The sequence below is a fragment of the Carcharhinus amblyrhynchos genome, unplaced genomic scaffold, assembly GCF_965287045.1.
Source record: "Carcharhinus amblyrhynchos unplaced genomic scaffold, sCarAmb.v2.hapA scaffold_67, whole genome shotgun sequence".
Classification (NCBI taxonomy): domain Eukaryota; kingdom Metazoa; phylum Chordata; class Chondrichthyes; order Carcharhiniformes; family Carcharhinidae; genus Carcharhinus; species Carcharhinus amblyrhynchos.
The window spans coordinates 795,034-811,835 of NW_027649807.1; the positions used below are offsets into that span (position 1 = coordinate 795,034).

The window sequence follows — 16,802 nt, forward strand, 5'->3', positions numbered from 1 at the left end:
TCCCCGCTAGTTACATTTCACCTGGGTCCGGGGACTGACCCCTGTAACTCCCCGCTAGTTACATTTCACCGGGTCCGGGGACTGACCCCTGTAACTCCCCGCTAGTTACATTTCACTGTGTCCGGGGACTGACCCCTGTAACTCCCCGCTAGTTACATTTCACCGTGTCCGGGGACTGACCCCTGTAACTCCCCGCTAGTTACATTTCACCGTGTCCGGGGACTGACCCCTGTAACTCCCCGCTAGTTACATTTCACCGTGTCCGGGGACTGACCCCTGTAACTCCCCGCTAGTTACATTTCACTGGGTCCGGGGACTGACCCCTGTAACTCCCCGCTAGTTACATTTCACCGTGTCCGGGGACTGACCCCTGTAACTCCCCGCTAGTTACATTTCACCGTGTCCGGGGACTGACCCCTGTAACTCCCCGCTAGTTACATTTCACCGGGTCCGGGGATTGACCCCTGTAACTCCCCGCTAGTTACATTTCACCGTGTCCGGGGACTGACCCCTGTAACTCCCCGCTAGTTACATTTCACCGTGTCCGGGGACTGACCCCTGTAACTCCCCGCTAGTTACATTTCACCGGGTCCGGGGACTGACCCCTGTAACTCCCCGCTAGTTACATTTCACCGTGTCCGGGGACTGACCCCTGTAACTCCCCGCTAGTTACATTTCACCGTGTCCGGGGACTGACCCCTGTAACTCCCCGCTAGTTACATTTCACCGTGTCCGGGGACTGACCCCTGTAACTCCCCGCTAGTTACATTTCACCGTGTCTGGGGACTGACCCCTGTAACTCCCCGCTAGTTACATTTCACCGTGTCCGGGGACTGACCCCTGTAACTCCCCGCTAGTTACATTTCACCGTGTCTGGGGACTGACCCCTGTAACTCCCCGCTAGTTACATTTCACTGTGTCCGGGGACTGACCCCTGTATCTCCCCGCTAGTTACATTTCACCGTGTCCGGGGACTGACCCCTGTAACTCCCCGCTAGTTACATTTCACCGGGTCCGGGGACTGACCCCTGTAACTCCCCGCTAGTTACATTTCACCGTGTCCGGGGACTGACCCCTGTAACTCCCCGCTAGTTACATTTCACCGGGTCCGGGGACTGACCCCTGTAACTCCCCGCTAGTTACATTTCACCGGGTCCGGGGACTGACCCCTGTAACTCCCCGCTAGTTACATTTCACCGTGTCCGGGGACTGACCCCTGTAACTCCCCGCTAGTTACATTTCACCGGGTCCGGGGACTGACCCCTGTAACTCCCCGCTAGTTACATTTCACCGGGTCCGGGGACTGACCCCTGTAACTCCCCGCTAGTTACATTTCACCGTGTCCGGGGACTGACCCCTGTAACTCCCCGCTAGTTACATTTCACCGTGTCCGGGGACTGACCCCTGTAACTCCCCGCTAGTTACATTTCACCGGGTCCGGGGACTGACCCCTGTAACTCCCCGCTAGTTACATTTCACCGGGTCCGGGGACTGACCCCTGTAACTCCCCGCTAGTTACATTTCACCGGGTCCGGGGACTGACCCCTGTAACTCCCCGCTAGTTACATTTCACCGTGTCCGGGGACTGACCCCTGTAACTCCCCGCTAGTTACATTTCACCGTGTCCGGGGACTGACCCCTGTAACTCCCCGCTAGTTACATTTCACCGGGTCCGGGGACTGACCCCTGTAACTCCCCGCTAGTTACATTTCACCGTGTCCGGGGACTGACCCCTGTAACTCCCCGCTAGTTACATTTCACCGGGTCCGGGGACTGACCCCTGTAACTCCCCGCTAGTTACATTTCACTGTGTCCGGGGACTGACCCCTGTAACTCCCCGCTAGTTACATTTCACCGTGTCCGGGGACTGACCCCTGTAACTCCCCGCTAGTTACATTTCACCGTGTCCGGGGACTGACCCCTGTAACTCCCCGCTAGTTACATTTCACCGTGTCCGGAGACTGACCCCTGTAACTCCCCGCTAGTTACATTTCACCGTGTCCGGGGACTGACCCCTGTAACTCCCCGCTAGTTACATTTCACCGGGTCCGGGGACTGACCCCTGTAACTCCCCGCTAGTTACATTTCACCGTGTCCGGGGACTGACCCCTGTAACTCCCCGCTAGTTACATTTCACCGGGTCCGGGGACTGACCCCTGTAACTCCCCGCTAGTTACATTTCACCGGGTCCGGGGACTGACCCCTGTAACTCCCCGCTAGTTACATTTCACCGTGTCCGGGGACTGACCCCTGTAACTCCCCGCTAGTTACATTTCACCGTGTCCGGGGACTGACCCCTGTAACTCCCCGCTAGTTACATTTCACCGTGTCCGGGGACTGACCCCTGTAACTCCCCGCTAGTTACATTTCACCGTGTCCGGGGACTGACCCCTGTAACTCCCCGCTAGTTACATTTCACCGTGTCCGGGGACTGACCCCTGTAACTCCCCGCTAGTTACATTTCACCGTGTCCGGGGACTGACCCCTGTAACTCCCCGCTAGTTACATTTCACCGGGTCCGGGGACTGACCCCTGTAACTCCCCGCTAGTTACATTTCACCGTGTCCGGGGACTGACCCCTGTAACTCCCCGCTAGTTACATTTCACTGGGTCCGGGGACTGACCCCTGTAACTCCCCGCTAGTTACATTTCACCGTGTCCGGGGACTGACCCCTGTAACTCCCCGCTAGTTACATTTCACTGGGTCCGGGGACTGACCCCTGTAACTCCCCGCTAGTTACATTTCACCGTGTCCGGGGACTGACCCCTGTAACTCCCCGCTAGTTACATTTCACCGTGTCCGGGGACTGACCCCTGTAACTCCCCGCTAGTTACATTTCACCGTGTCCGGGGACTGACCCCTGTAACTCCCCGCTAGTTACATTTCACCGTGTCCGGGGACTGACCCCTGTAACTCCCCGCTAGTTACATTTCACCGTGTCCGGGGACTGACCCCTGTAACTCCCCGCTAGTTACATTTCACCGTGTCCGGGGACTGACCCCTGTAACTCCCCGCTAGTTACATTTCACCGGGTCCGGGGACTGACCCCTGTAACTCCCCGCTAGTTACATTTCACCGTGTCCGGGGACTGACCCCTGTAACTCCCCGCTAGTTACATTTCACCGTGTCCGGGGACTGACCCCTGTAACTCCCCGCTAGTTACATTTCACTGGGTCCGGGGACTGACCCCTGTAACTCCCCGCTAGTTACAATTTGCCACCCAGCGAAGGGTTCATTGATCCCAACCGTTTGCTTTCTGTCAGTCAGCCAATCCTTAATCCGATCCAGTACTCGATTCCCAATCCCCTGTGATCTCACCTTCTGGATCAGTCTTTCATGTGACACTTTGTCAAATGCCTTCTGGAAGTTTAGATATATCACATACACAGCTTCCCCATTATCCAGCTTGCTGGTTCTGTCCTCAAGGAATTCAAGCAAGTTTGTCAAGTATGACTTTGCCTCCATAAAACTGCTGATAACGGTGGATTCAACTTTGTCTTTCCAAATGCTCAGTCATCCCCTCCTTATTGATTGATTCTAGAACCTTCCCCAGCACACAGGTCAGGCTAACCGGCCGACAGTTTCCTACTTTTTGCCTCTCTCCCTTTTTGAATCAGACCATCACATTAACATGTTTCAACTCCACCAGGACCTTCCCAGAATCCAAGAAATTTTTGAATATTACAACCAATGTTTCCACTGCCTCTGCTGCCACCTCCTTTAATACCCTCGGCTGCAGGCCATCAGCTCCCAGAGACTTATCTGCCTTTAATCCCATTAGTTTCTTCAATACCTTCTCCCTGGTGATGGTTATTACATCAAATTCCTGCCTTAACTACAGTCTTTGGAGAATCCTTGTTATTCTCAACCATGCAGAGGCAAGATATTGGTTGAGTGTCTCCACCATGTCTGTTTTCCCCATTAACATCCTACCAGTATCGTCCTGGAATGGGCCAACACTTACTTTCTCGATTCTCTTCTCTTTATATATTTCTCGAAGCTTGTGGAATCAGTGTTTATGTTTGAGATTTGAAGGAAAGAAAGTTTGGGGAATATGGGGTGAGGGGAATGGAGTGGAACTGACTGGATTATCTCCCCACTGTTTGCTACAAGGATACCATTCTGTGCTGTGCTATATTTCCATCAATATCTTCACCCACTTGGAACAGACTCAGTTTCTCTAGTTTCCTCATGATTGTTATCTCCTGCCTGTGGCTTCTCAGAATCATTGAACCCTACAGTGCAGAAGGAGACCATTCAGCCCATCAAGACTGCACCAACCACAATCCCACCCAGGCCCTATTCCCATAACTCACTGCATTTACCCTCGCTTGTCTCCTAACACTAAGGGGCAATTTAGCACAGCCAATCCATATAACCAGCACATCTTTCGGAGTGTGAGAGGAAACCGGAGCACCCAGAGGAACCCACGCATACACATGGAGAACATGTAGACTCCACACAGACAAGGACCCAAGGCTGGAATCGAACATTGGTCCCTGGCTCTGTGAGGGAGCAGTGCTAACCACTGTGAACGGTGTGTACGCTGTACCCCTGGACACTGTGTACACTGTACCCCTAAACGGTACGTACGCTGTACCCCTGGACAGTGTGTACGCTGTACCGCTGGACAGTGTGTACGCTGTACCCCTAGAACATAAGAACATAAGAAATAGGAGCAGGAGTAGGCCATCTAGCCCTTCGAGCCTGCCCCGCCATTCAATAAGATCATGGCTGATCTGTCGTGGCTCAGTTCCACTTTCCCGCCCTCTCCCCATAACCCTTAATCCCCTCGCTTATCAAAAACCCATCAACCCGCTTCTTAAAAATATTTAGCAAGGTAGCCTCCACCACTTCAACGGGCAGAGAATTCCAGAGATTCACCACCCTTTGAGTGAAGAAGTTCCTCCTCAACTCCGTTCTAAACTGCACCCCCCTTTATCTTGAGGCTGTGCCCTCTAGTCCTACTGTCCTTTCTGAGCGGGAAGAGCCTCTCCACCTCTATCCTATCCATCCCATTCATCATCTTCTGAGGGAGTTGAAGAGTGAGTTAAGAAGGGCTAAAAGAGGACATGAGATGACTTTGGCTGATAGGATTAAGGAGAATCCTAAGGCGTTCTATAGGTATGTCAAGAACAGAAGGTTGGTTAGGGCAAGATTAGGGCCAGTTACAGACAGTAGAGGGAAGTTGTGTGTGGAACCGGGAGAGATTGGAGAGGCACTGAACCAACATTTCTCTTCGGTGTTCACGCAGGGGGACATGAATATAGCTGAGGAGGACACTGGGTTGCAGGGGTGTAAAATAGACAGTATTACGGTTGATAAAGGGGATGTGCTGGATATTCTAGAGGGTTTGAAAATAGATAAGTCCCCTGGTCCGGACGGGATTTACCCTAGGATTCTCTGGGAGGCAAGAGAGGTGATTGCAGAGCCTCTGGCTCTGATCTTCAGGTCGTCGTTGGTCTCTGGTATAGTACCGGAAGATTGGAGGATAGCGAATGTTGTCCCATTGTTTAAGAGGGGGAACAGAGACTTCCCCGGGAATTATAGACCGGTGAGTCTTACTTCTGTTGTGGGTAAGGTTTTAGAAAAAATTATTAGGGATAGGATTTATAGTTATTTGGAGAGTAATGAATTGATTGGAGATAGTCAGCATGGTCTTGTAGCGGGTAGGTCGTGCCTTACTAACCTCATTGAGTTTTTTGAAAAAGTGACCAAAGAGGTGGATAGGGGTAAGGCAGTTGACGTGGTATATATGGATTTTAGTAAGGCGTTTGATAAGGTTCACCATGGTAGGCTTCTGCAGAAAATGCAGATGTATGGGATTGAGGGTAATCTAGGAAATTGGATCAGGAATTGGCTAGCAGATAGGAGACAGAGGGTGGTGGTTGATGGTAAATATTCGTCATGGAGTTCGGTTACGAGTGGTGTGCCTCAGGGATCTGTTTTGGGGCCACTGCTGTTTGTAATTTTTATAAATGATCTGGATGAGGGTATAGTTGGGTGGATCAGTAAATTTGCCGATGACACCAAAGTCGGAGGTGTGGTAGATTGTGAGGAAGGGTGTCATAGTTTGCAGGGAGACTTAGACAGGTTGCAGAGCTGGGCGGAGAGGTAGCGGATGGAGTTTAATGCGGAGAAGTGTGAGGTAATTCACTTTGGTAGGAATAACAGATGTGTTGAGTATAGGGCTAACGGGAGGACTTTGAATAGTGTGGATGAACAGAGGGATCTAGGTGTATGTGTACATAGATCCCTGAAAGTTGGGAATCAAGTAGATAAGGTTGTTAAGAAGGCGTACGGTGTCTTGGCGTTTATTGGTAGGGGGATTGAATTTAGGAGTTGCAGCGTCATGTTGCAACTGTACACAACTCTGGTGCGGCCGCACTTGGAGTATTGTGTGCAGTTCTGGTCCCCACATTACAGGAAGGATGTGGAGGCTTTGGAGAGGGTGCAGAGGAGGTTTACCAGGATGTTGCCTGGTATGGAGGGGAGGTCCTATGAGGAGAGACTGAGGGATTTGGGGTTGTTTTCGCTAGAAAGAAGGCGGCTAAGAGGGGATCTCATTGAAACATATAAGATGATTAGAGGTTTAGATAGGGTGGACAGTGATAGCCTTTTTCCTCGGATGGAGAAAGCTAGCACGAGGGGGCATGGCTTTAAATTAAGGCGGGGTAGTTATAGGACGGATGTCAGAGGTAGGTTCTTTACCCGGAGGGTGGTGAGGGATTGGAATGCCCTGCCTGCTGCAGTTGTAAATGCGCCTAGTTTGGGGGCGTTTAAGAGATCCGTGGATAGGTTTATGGATGAAAAGGGATTGGTTTAGGTTAGAGGGTCATTGTTTTTTAACTGGTCGGCGCAACATCGTGGGCCGAAGGGCCTGTTCTGCGCTGTAATGTTCTATGTTCTATGTCTCAATGAGATCTCCCCCTCATTCTTCTAAACTCTAACGAGTACAAGCCTAGTTTATTCAGCCTCTCCTCATAGCTCAACCCCCTCAACTCCGGTATCAGCCTAGTAAACCTCCTCTGCACTCCCTCCCAAGGCCAAAATATCCTTGCGTAAGTGCGGCGCCCAAAACTGCACACAGTACTCCAGCTGCGGCCTCACAATGCCCTATACAGCTGCAGCAAGACCTCCCTACTTTTATATTCAATCCCCCTCGCTATGAAGGCCAGCATCCCATTCGCCTTCCTGACCACCTGCTGCACCTGCAAGCTGGGTTTTTGCGACTCATGCACAAGGACCCCGAGGTCCCTCTGCACCGTCGCCTGCTGCAGTTTTTCGCCCCGTAAGTAATAGTCCTTCCTACCATTCTTCCTACCAAAGTGGACCACCTCACACTTGCCAACATTAAATTCCATTTGCCAGTTCCTGGTCCATTCGCCCAGCCTATCTCGATCCTTCTGCAGACTCTCCACACCCTCCGCACAATTTGCAGTTCCACCAATCTTGGTGTCATCAGCAATTTCGACACCCTACACTCGGTTCCCTCCTCCAGATCATCTATATAAATGGTAAATAGCTGAGGCCCCAGCACCGACCCCTGGGGCACTCCACTAGTCACCAACCGCCAATCCGAATAGCACCCATTGACCCCCACTCTCTGCCTCCTATTTGACAACCAATCCTCTATCCATGCTAACACCCTACCCCCAACTCCATGCCCCCTGACCTTCTGCAATAACCTCTTGTGAGGCACCTTGTCAAACGCCTTCTGAAAATCAAGAAAGACCACATCCACCGGCTCTCCTCTATCCACCGCCCTAGACACATCCTCATAGAACTCCAATAAATTCGTCAGACATGACTTCCCCTTAACGAAACCGTGCTGCGTCTCCTCTATCAAACAATTCCCCTCAAGATGCCTCGCAATTTCCTCCTTGATGACGGATTCTAACATTTTACCTACAACAGACGTTAAACTAACCGGCCTATAATTCCCTGCCTTTTGCCTGCCACCCTTCTTAAACAACGGCGTAACATTAGCCGTTTTCCAATCTTCCGGCACTTCCCCGGAATCCAGCGACGTTTGGAAAATAACCACCAAGGCATCCACTATCACCTCCGCCATTTCTTTCAGAACCCTTGGATGCATTCCATCCGGTCCTGGGGACTTGTCCACAATCAGCCCCTCCAGTCTGTCGAGCACCGCCTTTCTAGTAACAGTAATGTCATTGAGACCCTCCACTCCTACCACCTTTCCATCGCTAACACCCGGCAAATTATTCACGTCCTCCTCCGTGAAGACCAAAACAAAAAAGTTATTCAAGACCTCAGCCATTTCCCCATCCCCTACCACTAAGTCCCCCTCTCATCCTCTAAGGGTCCAACGTTCATCCTAGCCAGCCTCTTCCTTTTTATATATTTATAAAAACTCTTGCTATCCTTTTTTATATTAAGCGCTAGCCCAGCTTCATAGTTTCTCCTACCCTTCTTTATCAACTTCTTTGTCAATCTTTGTTGACATTTAAACCTCTCCAATCCTCTTTCTCGCCCACTACTCTTAGCTACTCTAAACGCCTCCGCTTTTAATTTAACACTTTCCTTCACCTCCTTCGTTATCCACGGCTTATTACCTCTCCTCCTACGGTCCTTTTTAACCATCGGAATAAATTTCTGCTGAGCACCAAGAAAGATCTCCTTAAAGATCCTCCACTGCTCCTTAACAGACCCTCCCTCCAACACATTCCCCCAGTCCACATTCGCCAATTCTTCTCTCATCCTACCGTACTCCCCTCTATTCAAACAAAGGACGCGTGTCCGGGAACCCACTTTCTCCTCCTCCATCTGCACCAGAAACTCCACCATACAATGATCACTCTCTCCAAGAGGATCCTTCACCGCAAGTTCCCTAATTCTACCCACCTCATTACATAGCACCAGACCCAAGATAGCTCGCTCCCTCGTCGGCTCCAACACACACTGTTCAAGGAAACTATCCCGGCAGCATTCCAAGAACTCCTCCTCAAGCCCACCGCGTCCAACATGGGTCGACCAATCAATATGCAGATTGAAATCCCCCATAACTATGGCCGTCCCATTCCTGCACCCCGCACTTATTTGCTCGTTTACAGCCCGCCCCACCTCCAGATCATTATTCGGGGGCCTATAGACGACACCCACCAGCGTCTTCCTCCCTTTGCTGTTCCTAATCTCCACCCACAACGATTCCACTTTCTGCTGTTTGGTTCCTATATCATCCCTTACTACCACCCTGATGCTATCCTTAATCAGCAGAGCTATGCACCCCACTTTTTCCTCCCGCCTATCCTTCCGAAACACTGGATACCCCTATAACTGTGTCACTCCGCTTCCCCCTCACTCCGCCTCCCCCTCACTCCGCTTCCCCCTCACTCCGCTTCCCCCTCACTCCGCTTCCCCCTCACTCCGCTTCCCTCTCACTCCGCTTCCCTCTCACTCCGCTTCCCTCTCACTCCGCTTCCCCCTCACTCCGCTTCCCTCTCACTTCGCTTCCCCCTCACTCCGCTTCCCCCTCACTCCGCTTCCCTCTCACTCCGCTTCCCTCTCACTCCGCTTCCCCCTCACTCCGCTTCCCTCTCACTCCGCTTCCCTCTCACTCCGCTTCCCTCTCACTCCGCTTCCCCTCACTCCGCTTCCCGCTGTCTACACCAGGCCTCCTGTTAATCCTGGTGCTGGTTAAATCCCTGCTGACCCACAAATCCCCGCGATCCACTCCCTTTGAATTCTGAAAGCCGTAAACACAAAAAGCCGCAAAAATGCTTTTAAATGAATCTCACAGTTTTACAAGGTGAGTTCTTGCTAAACACAAAAAAGCATACACACTGGACGGTGTGTACGCTGTACCCCTGAATGGTGTGTACACTGTACCCCTGAACGGTGTGTATGCTGTACCCCTGAATGGTGTGTACGCTGTACCCCTGGACGGTGTGTACGCTGTATCCCTGGACGGTGTGTACGCTGTACCCCTGAACGGTTTGTACGCTGTACCCCTGGATGGTGTGTACACTGTACCCCTGGACGGTGTGTACGCTGTACCCCTGGACGGTTTGTACGCTGTACCCCTGGATGGTGTGTACACTGTACCCCTGGACGGTTTGTACGCTGTACCCCTGGACGGTTTGTACGCTGTACCCCTGAACGGTGTGTACGCTGTACCCCTGGACGGTTTGTACGCTGTACCCCTGAACGGTGTGTACGCTGTACCCCTGAACGGTGTGTACGCTGTACCCCTGGACGGTTTGTACGCTGTACCCCTGAACGGTGTGTACGCTGTACCCCTGAACGGTTTGTACGCTGTACCCCTGAACGGTGTGTACACTGTACCCCTGAACAGGATTCGTGTTGCTGTCTCTGTGCACACTGATTTGTAAATTATTCTATTTCTTTATTGCATTCTCATGATTAATGGAACAGAATTACTGAATGGAAAACCAGCACCCTCTTCCTCACCTGAAGCAGCATCTTCTCCAGTGGAAATCGCTCCTTCTATCCCGGTGTCCGAGTCAGCTCCTGGTGAGTGGCTGTTACTGGTGAGTGGTCCATTACTGCGGACAGTTAACAATGTGCCATTGCTCAGAGTTAGCACATTACCTGCCTGAGTCTCTTCATTTGTTGCTGCTGAGTAATTTAAAAGCTGGCACCAGATCAGAAATACCAAACAGACAAAGCTGCAAAGCATTGTGAATAATCACAGCTCTGAACTCGCCACTCAAATGTTCTCTCTCTGTGAACACAACTTTCTGTGTGTGTGTGTGTTCCTGGTCAGCCTGTCTTTCCCTGCTGTCTCTTTGTCCTGTTCACTGCCTCTCTGTCAGCTTGTTTTTAAACCTGTTAGTCTGTGTCTTGTGTCAGGAGTAACTTTGTAACAGCCCCAGTCTCACCCAGGAAGTAAGAGGAGGAAGTGAAACACAGGATCTGAAACAGGAGATAGGTTCCAACAAGTTGGGAGTTCGGATGAAGCAATGCATTCGACTGGTACACCATAAACTCCTACGGTACAGATACAGAATGTACAGCTGTGTATACTTGTTCCATGTGCATTACTGAGGGAGTGCTGCATTGCCAGCTTTTTGAGTGAAGGTGGATATTGAGGGTGGGACTTCCTGAGACTGTGACCTGTTCCTTTGGCACAATTCCAAGTCATTTACCGGGTCAGGATTGCTGGGAGCTGGAAAGTTGGAGCTTGGGGCGATGGGGTGGAGTTAAGTGGTTCCCGCTACCAAAAAAGCAAACAGAACATACCTGCAGGTGAGACTGAAACAACACGGTCCCAAGGACCCCCTCGTCAGCCTGCTCATAAGAGCCAGGCAGCACGGTGACACAGTGATTCCCACTGCTGTCTCACAGTGCCAGGGACCCGGGGCAGCACGGTGACACAGTGATTCACACTGCTGTCTCACAGTGCCAGGAACCCGGGGCAGCACGGTGACACAGTGATTCACACTGCTGTCTCACAGTGCCAGGGACCCGGGGCAGCACGGTGACACAGTGATTAGCACTGCTGTCTCACAGTGCCAGGGACCCAGGGCAGCACGGTGACACAGTGATTCACACTGCTGTCTCACAGTGCCAGGGACCCGGGGCAGCACGGTGACACAGTGATTCACACTGCTGTCTCACAGTGCCAGGAACCCGGGGCAGCACGGTGACACAGTGATTAGCACTGCTGTCTCACAGTGCCAGGGACCCGGGGCAGCACGGTGACACAGTGATTCACACTGCTGTCTCACAGTGCCAGGGACCCGGGGCAGCACGGTGACACAGTGATTCACACTGCTGTCTCACAGTGCCAGGGACCCGGGGCAGCACGGTGACACAGTGATTCACACTGCTGTCTCACAGTGCCAGGGACCCGGGGCAGCACGGTGACACAGTGATTCACACTGCTGTCTCACAGTGCCAGGGACCCGGGGCAGCACGGTGACACAGTGATTCACACTGCTGTCTCACAGTGCCAGGGACCCGGGGCAGCACGGTGACACAGTGATTCACACTGCTGTCTCACAGTGCCAGGGACCCGGGGCAGCACGGTGACACAGTCATTAGCACTGCTGTCTCACAGCGCCAGGGACCCGGGGCAGCACGGTGACACAGTGATTCACACTGCTGTCTCACAGTGCCAGGGACCCGGGGCAGCACGGTGACACAGTGATTAGCACTGCTGTCTCACAGTGCCAGGGACCCGGGGCAGCACGGTGACACAGTGATTAACACTGCTGTCTCACAGTGCCAGGGACCCGGGACAGCACGGTGACACAGTGATTAACACTGCTGTCTCACAGTGCCAGGGACCCGGGGCAGCACGGTGACACAGTGATTCACACTGCTGTCTCACAGTGCCAGGGACCCGGGGCAGCACGGTGACACAGTGATTAGCACTGCTGTCTCACAGTGCCAGGGACCCGGGGCAGCACGGTGACACAGTGATTAGCGCTGCTGTCTCACAGTGCCAGGGACCCGGGGCAGCACGGTGACACAGTGATTAGCACTGCTGTCTCACAGTGCCAGGGACCCGGGGCAGCACGGTGACACAGTGATTAGCACTGCTGTCTCACAGTCCCAGGGACCCGGGGCAGCACGGTGACACAGTGATTAGAACTGCTGTCTCACAGTGCCAGGGACCCGGGGCAGCACGGTGACACAGTGATTAGCGCTGCTGTCTCACAGTGCCAGGGACCTGGGGCAGCACGGTGACACAGTGATTAGCACTGCTGTCTCACAGTGCCAGGGACCCGGGGCAGCACGGTGACACAGTGATTAGCACTGCTGTCTCACAGTCCCAGGGACCCGGGGCAGCACGGTGACACAGTGATTAGAACTGCTGTCTCACAGTGCCAGGGACCCGGGGCAGCACGGTGACACAGTGATTCACACTGCTGTCTCACAGTGCCAGGGACCCGGGGCAGCACGGTGACACAGTGATTCACACTGCTGTCTCACAGCGCCAGGGACGCGGGGCAGCACGGTGACACAGTGATTAGCGCTGCTGTCTCACAGTGCCAGGGACCCGGGGCAGCACGGTGACACAGTGATTAGCACTGCTGTCTCACAGTGCCAGGGACCCGGGGCAGCACGGTGACACAGTGATTAGCACTGCTGTCTCACAGTGCCAGGGACCCGGGGCAGAACGGTGACACAGTGATTAGCACTGCTGTCTCACAGTGCCAGGGACCCGGGGCAGCACGGTGACACAGTGATAAGCACTGCTGTCTCACAGTGCCAGGGACCCGGGGTAGCACGGTGACACAGTGATTAGCACTGCTGTCTCACAGTGCCAGGGACCCGGGGCAGCACGGTGACACAGTGATTCACACTGCTGTCTCACAGTGCCAGGGACCCGGGGCAGCACGGTGACACAGTGATTCACACTGCTGTCTCACAGTGCCAGGGACCCGGGGCAGCACGGTGACACAGTGATTAGCACTGCTGTCTCACAGTGCCAGGGACCCGGGACAGCACGGTGACACAGTGATTCACACGGCTGTCTCACAGTGCCAGGGACATGAGGCAGCACGGTGACACAGTGATTCACACTGCTGTCTCACAGTGCCAGGGACCCGGGGTAGCACGGTGACACAGTGATTAGCACTGCTGTCTCACAGTGCCAGGGACCCGGGGCAGCACGGTGACACAGTGATTCACACTGCTGTCTCACAGTGCCAGGGACCCGGGGCAGCACGGTGACACAGTGATTAGCACTGCTGTCTCACAGTGCCAGGGACCCGGGGCAGCACGGTGACACAGTGATTCACACTGCTGTCTCACAGTGCCAGGGACCTGGGGCAGCACGGTGACACAGTGATTAGCACTGCTGTCTCACAGTGCCAGGGACCCGGGGCAGCACGGTGACACAGTGATTAGCACTGCTGTCTCACAGTGCCAGGGACCCGGGGCAGCACGGTGACACAGTGATTGGCACTGCTGTCTCACAGTGCCATGGACCCCGGGCAGGACGGTGACACAGTGATTCACACTGCTGTCTCACAGTGCCAGGGACCCGGGCCAGCACGGTGACACAGTGATTCACACTGCTGTCTCACAGTGCCAGGGACCTGGGGCAGCACGGTGACACAGTGATTCACACTGCTGTCTCACAGTGCCAGGGACCCGGGGCAGCACGGTGACACAGTGATTAGCACTGCTGTCTGACAGTGCCAGGGACCCGGGGCAGCACGGTGACACAGTGATTCACACTGCTGTCTCACAGTGCCAGGGACCCGGGGCAGCACGGTGACACAGTGATTAGCACTGCTGTCTCACAGTGCCAGGGACCCGGGGCAGCACGGTGACACAGTGATTCACACTGCTGTCTCACAGTGCCAGGGACCCGGGGCAGCACGGTGACACAGTGATTCACACTGCTGTCTCACAGTGCCAGGGACCCGGGGCAGCACGGTGACACAGTGATTCACACTGCTGTCTCACAGTGCCAGGGACCCGGGGCAGCACGGTGACACAGTGATTAGCACTGCTGTCTCACAGTGCCAGGGACCCGGGGCAGCACGGTGACACAGTGATTAGCGCTGCTGTCTCACAGTGCCAGGGACCCGGGGCAGCACGGTGACACAGTGATTCACACTGCTGTCTCACAGTGCCAGGGACCCGGGGCAGCACGGTGACACAGTGATTAGCACTGCTGTCTCACAGTGCCAGGGACCCAGGGCAGCACGGTGACACAGTGATTCACACTGCTGTCTCACAGTGCCAGGAACCCGGGGCAGCACGGTGACACAGTGATTCACACTGCTGTCTCACAGTGCCAGGGACCCGGGGCAGCACGGTGACACAGTGATTAACACTGCTGTCTCACAGTGCCAGGGACCCAGGGCAGCACGGTGACACAGTGATTAGCACTGCTGTCTCACAGTGCCAGGGACCCAGGGCAGCACGGTGACACAGTGATTCACACTGCTGTCTCACAGTGCCAGGAACCCGGGGCAGCACGGTGACACAGTGATTCACACTGCTGTCTCACAGTGCCAGGAACCCGGGGCAGCACGGTGACACAGTGATTCACACTGCTGTCTCACAGTGCCAGGGACCCAGGGCAGCACGGTGACACAGTGATTCACACTGCTGTCTCACAGTGCCAGGGACCCAGGGCAGCACGGTGACACAGTGATTAGCACTGCTGTCTCACAGTGCCAGGGACCCGGGGCAGCACGGTGACACAGTGATTCACACTGCTGTCTCACAGTGCCAGGGACCCAGGGCAGCACGGTGACACAGTGATTAGCACTGCTGTCTCACAGTGCCAGGGACCCGGGGCAGCACGGTGACACAGTGATTAGCACTGCTGTCTCACAGTGCCAGGGACCCGGGGCAGCACGGTGACACAGTGATTAGCACTGCTGTCTCACAGTGCCAGGGACCCGGGGCAGCACGGTGACACAGTGATTCACACTGCTGTCTCACAGTGCCAGGGACCCGGGGCAGCACGGTGACACAGTGATTCACACTGCTGTCTCACAGTGCCAGGAACCCGGGACAGCACGGTGACACAGTGATTCACACTGCTGTCTCACAGTGCCAGGGACCCGGGGCAGCACGGTGACACAGTGATTAGCACTGCTGTCTCACAGTGCCAGGGACCCGGGGCAGCACGGTGACACAGTGATTAGCGCTGCTGTCTCACAGTGCCAGGGACCCGGGACAGCACGGTGACACAGTGATTAGCGCTGCTGTCTCACAGCGCCAGGGACCCGGGGCAGCACGGTGACACAGTGATTCACACTTCTGTCTCACAGCGCCAGGGACCCGGGGCAGCACGGTGAGACAGTGATTAGCACTGCTGTCTGACAGTGCCAGGGACCCGGGGCAGCACGGTGACACAGTGATTCACACTGCTGTCTCACAGTGCCAGGGACCCGGGGCAGCACGGTGACACAGTGATTCACACTGCTGTCTCACAGTGCCAGGGACCCGGGGCAGCACGGTGAGACAGTGATTAGCACTGCTGTCTGACAGTGCCAGGGACCCGGGGCAGCACGGTGACACAGTGATTAGCACTGCTGTCTCACAGTGCCAGGGACCCGGGGCAGCACGGTGACACAGTGATTCACACTGCTGTCTCACAGTGCCAGGGACCCGGGGCAGCACGGTGACACAGTGATTCACACTGCTGTCTCACAGTGCCAGGGACCCGGGGCAGCACGGTGACACAGTGATTCACACTGCTGTCTCACAGTGCCAGGGACCCGGGGCAGCACGGTGACACAGTGATTCACACTGCTGTCTCACAGTGCCAGGGACCCGGGGCAGCACGGTGACACAGTGATTCACACTGCTGTCTCACAGTGCCAGGGACCCGGGGCAGCACGGTGACACAGTGATTAGCGCTGCTGTCTCACAGTGCCAGGGACCCGGGGCAGCACGGTGACACAGTGATTCACACTGCTGTCTCACAGTGCCAGGGACCCGGGGCAGCACGGTGACACAGTGATTCACACTGCTGTCTCACAGTGCCAGGGACCCGGGGCAGCACGGTGACACAGTGATTCACACTGCTGTCTCACAGTGCCAGGGACCCAGGGCAGCACGGTGACACAGTGATTAACACTGCTGCCTCACAGTGCCAGGGACCCGGGGCAGCACGGTGACACAGTGATTCACACTGCTGTCTCACAGTGCCAGGGACCCGGGGCAGCACGGTGACACAGTGATTCACACTGCTGTCTCACAGTGCCAGGGACCCGGGACAGCACGGTGACACAGTGATTAGCACTGCTGTCTCACAGTGCCAGGGACCCGGGGCAGCACGGTGACACAGTGATTATCACTGCTGTCTCATAGTGCCAGGGACCCGGGGCAGCACGGT

The 16,802-nt window shown here is 54.7% G+C and overlaps 1 protein-coding gene and 1 pseudogene across 1 annotated transcript in view; both read right to left on the reverse strand.

Annotated features, from left to right (window-relative positions):
• LOC145337726 (disintegrin and metalloproteinase domain-containing protein 12-like) overlaps positions 1 to 10,862 on the reverse strand; it is a 221,099-nt gene extending 210,237 nt beyond the window's left edge. The window contains exon 1 of the mRNA XM_080182564.1: positions 10,436 to 10,862. Coding sequence (XP_080038690.1) covers positions 10,436 to 10,664 — 229 coding nt within the window. The 5' untranslated portion in view covers positions 10,665 to 10,862. The remainder of the gene's footprint in view (positions 1 to 10,435) is intronic.
• On the reverse strand, positions 4,523 to 10,385 carry LOC145337724 (uncharacterized; annotated as a pseudogene).
• Positions 10,863 to 16,802: the final 5,940 nt, after the last annotated feature.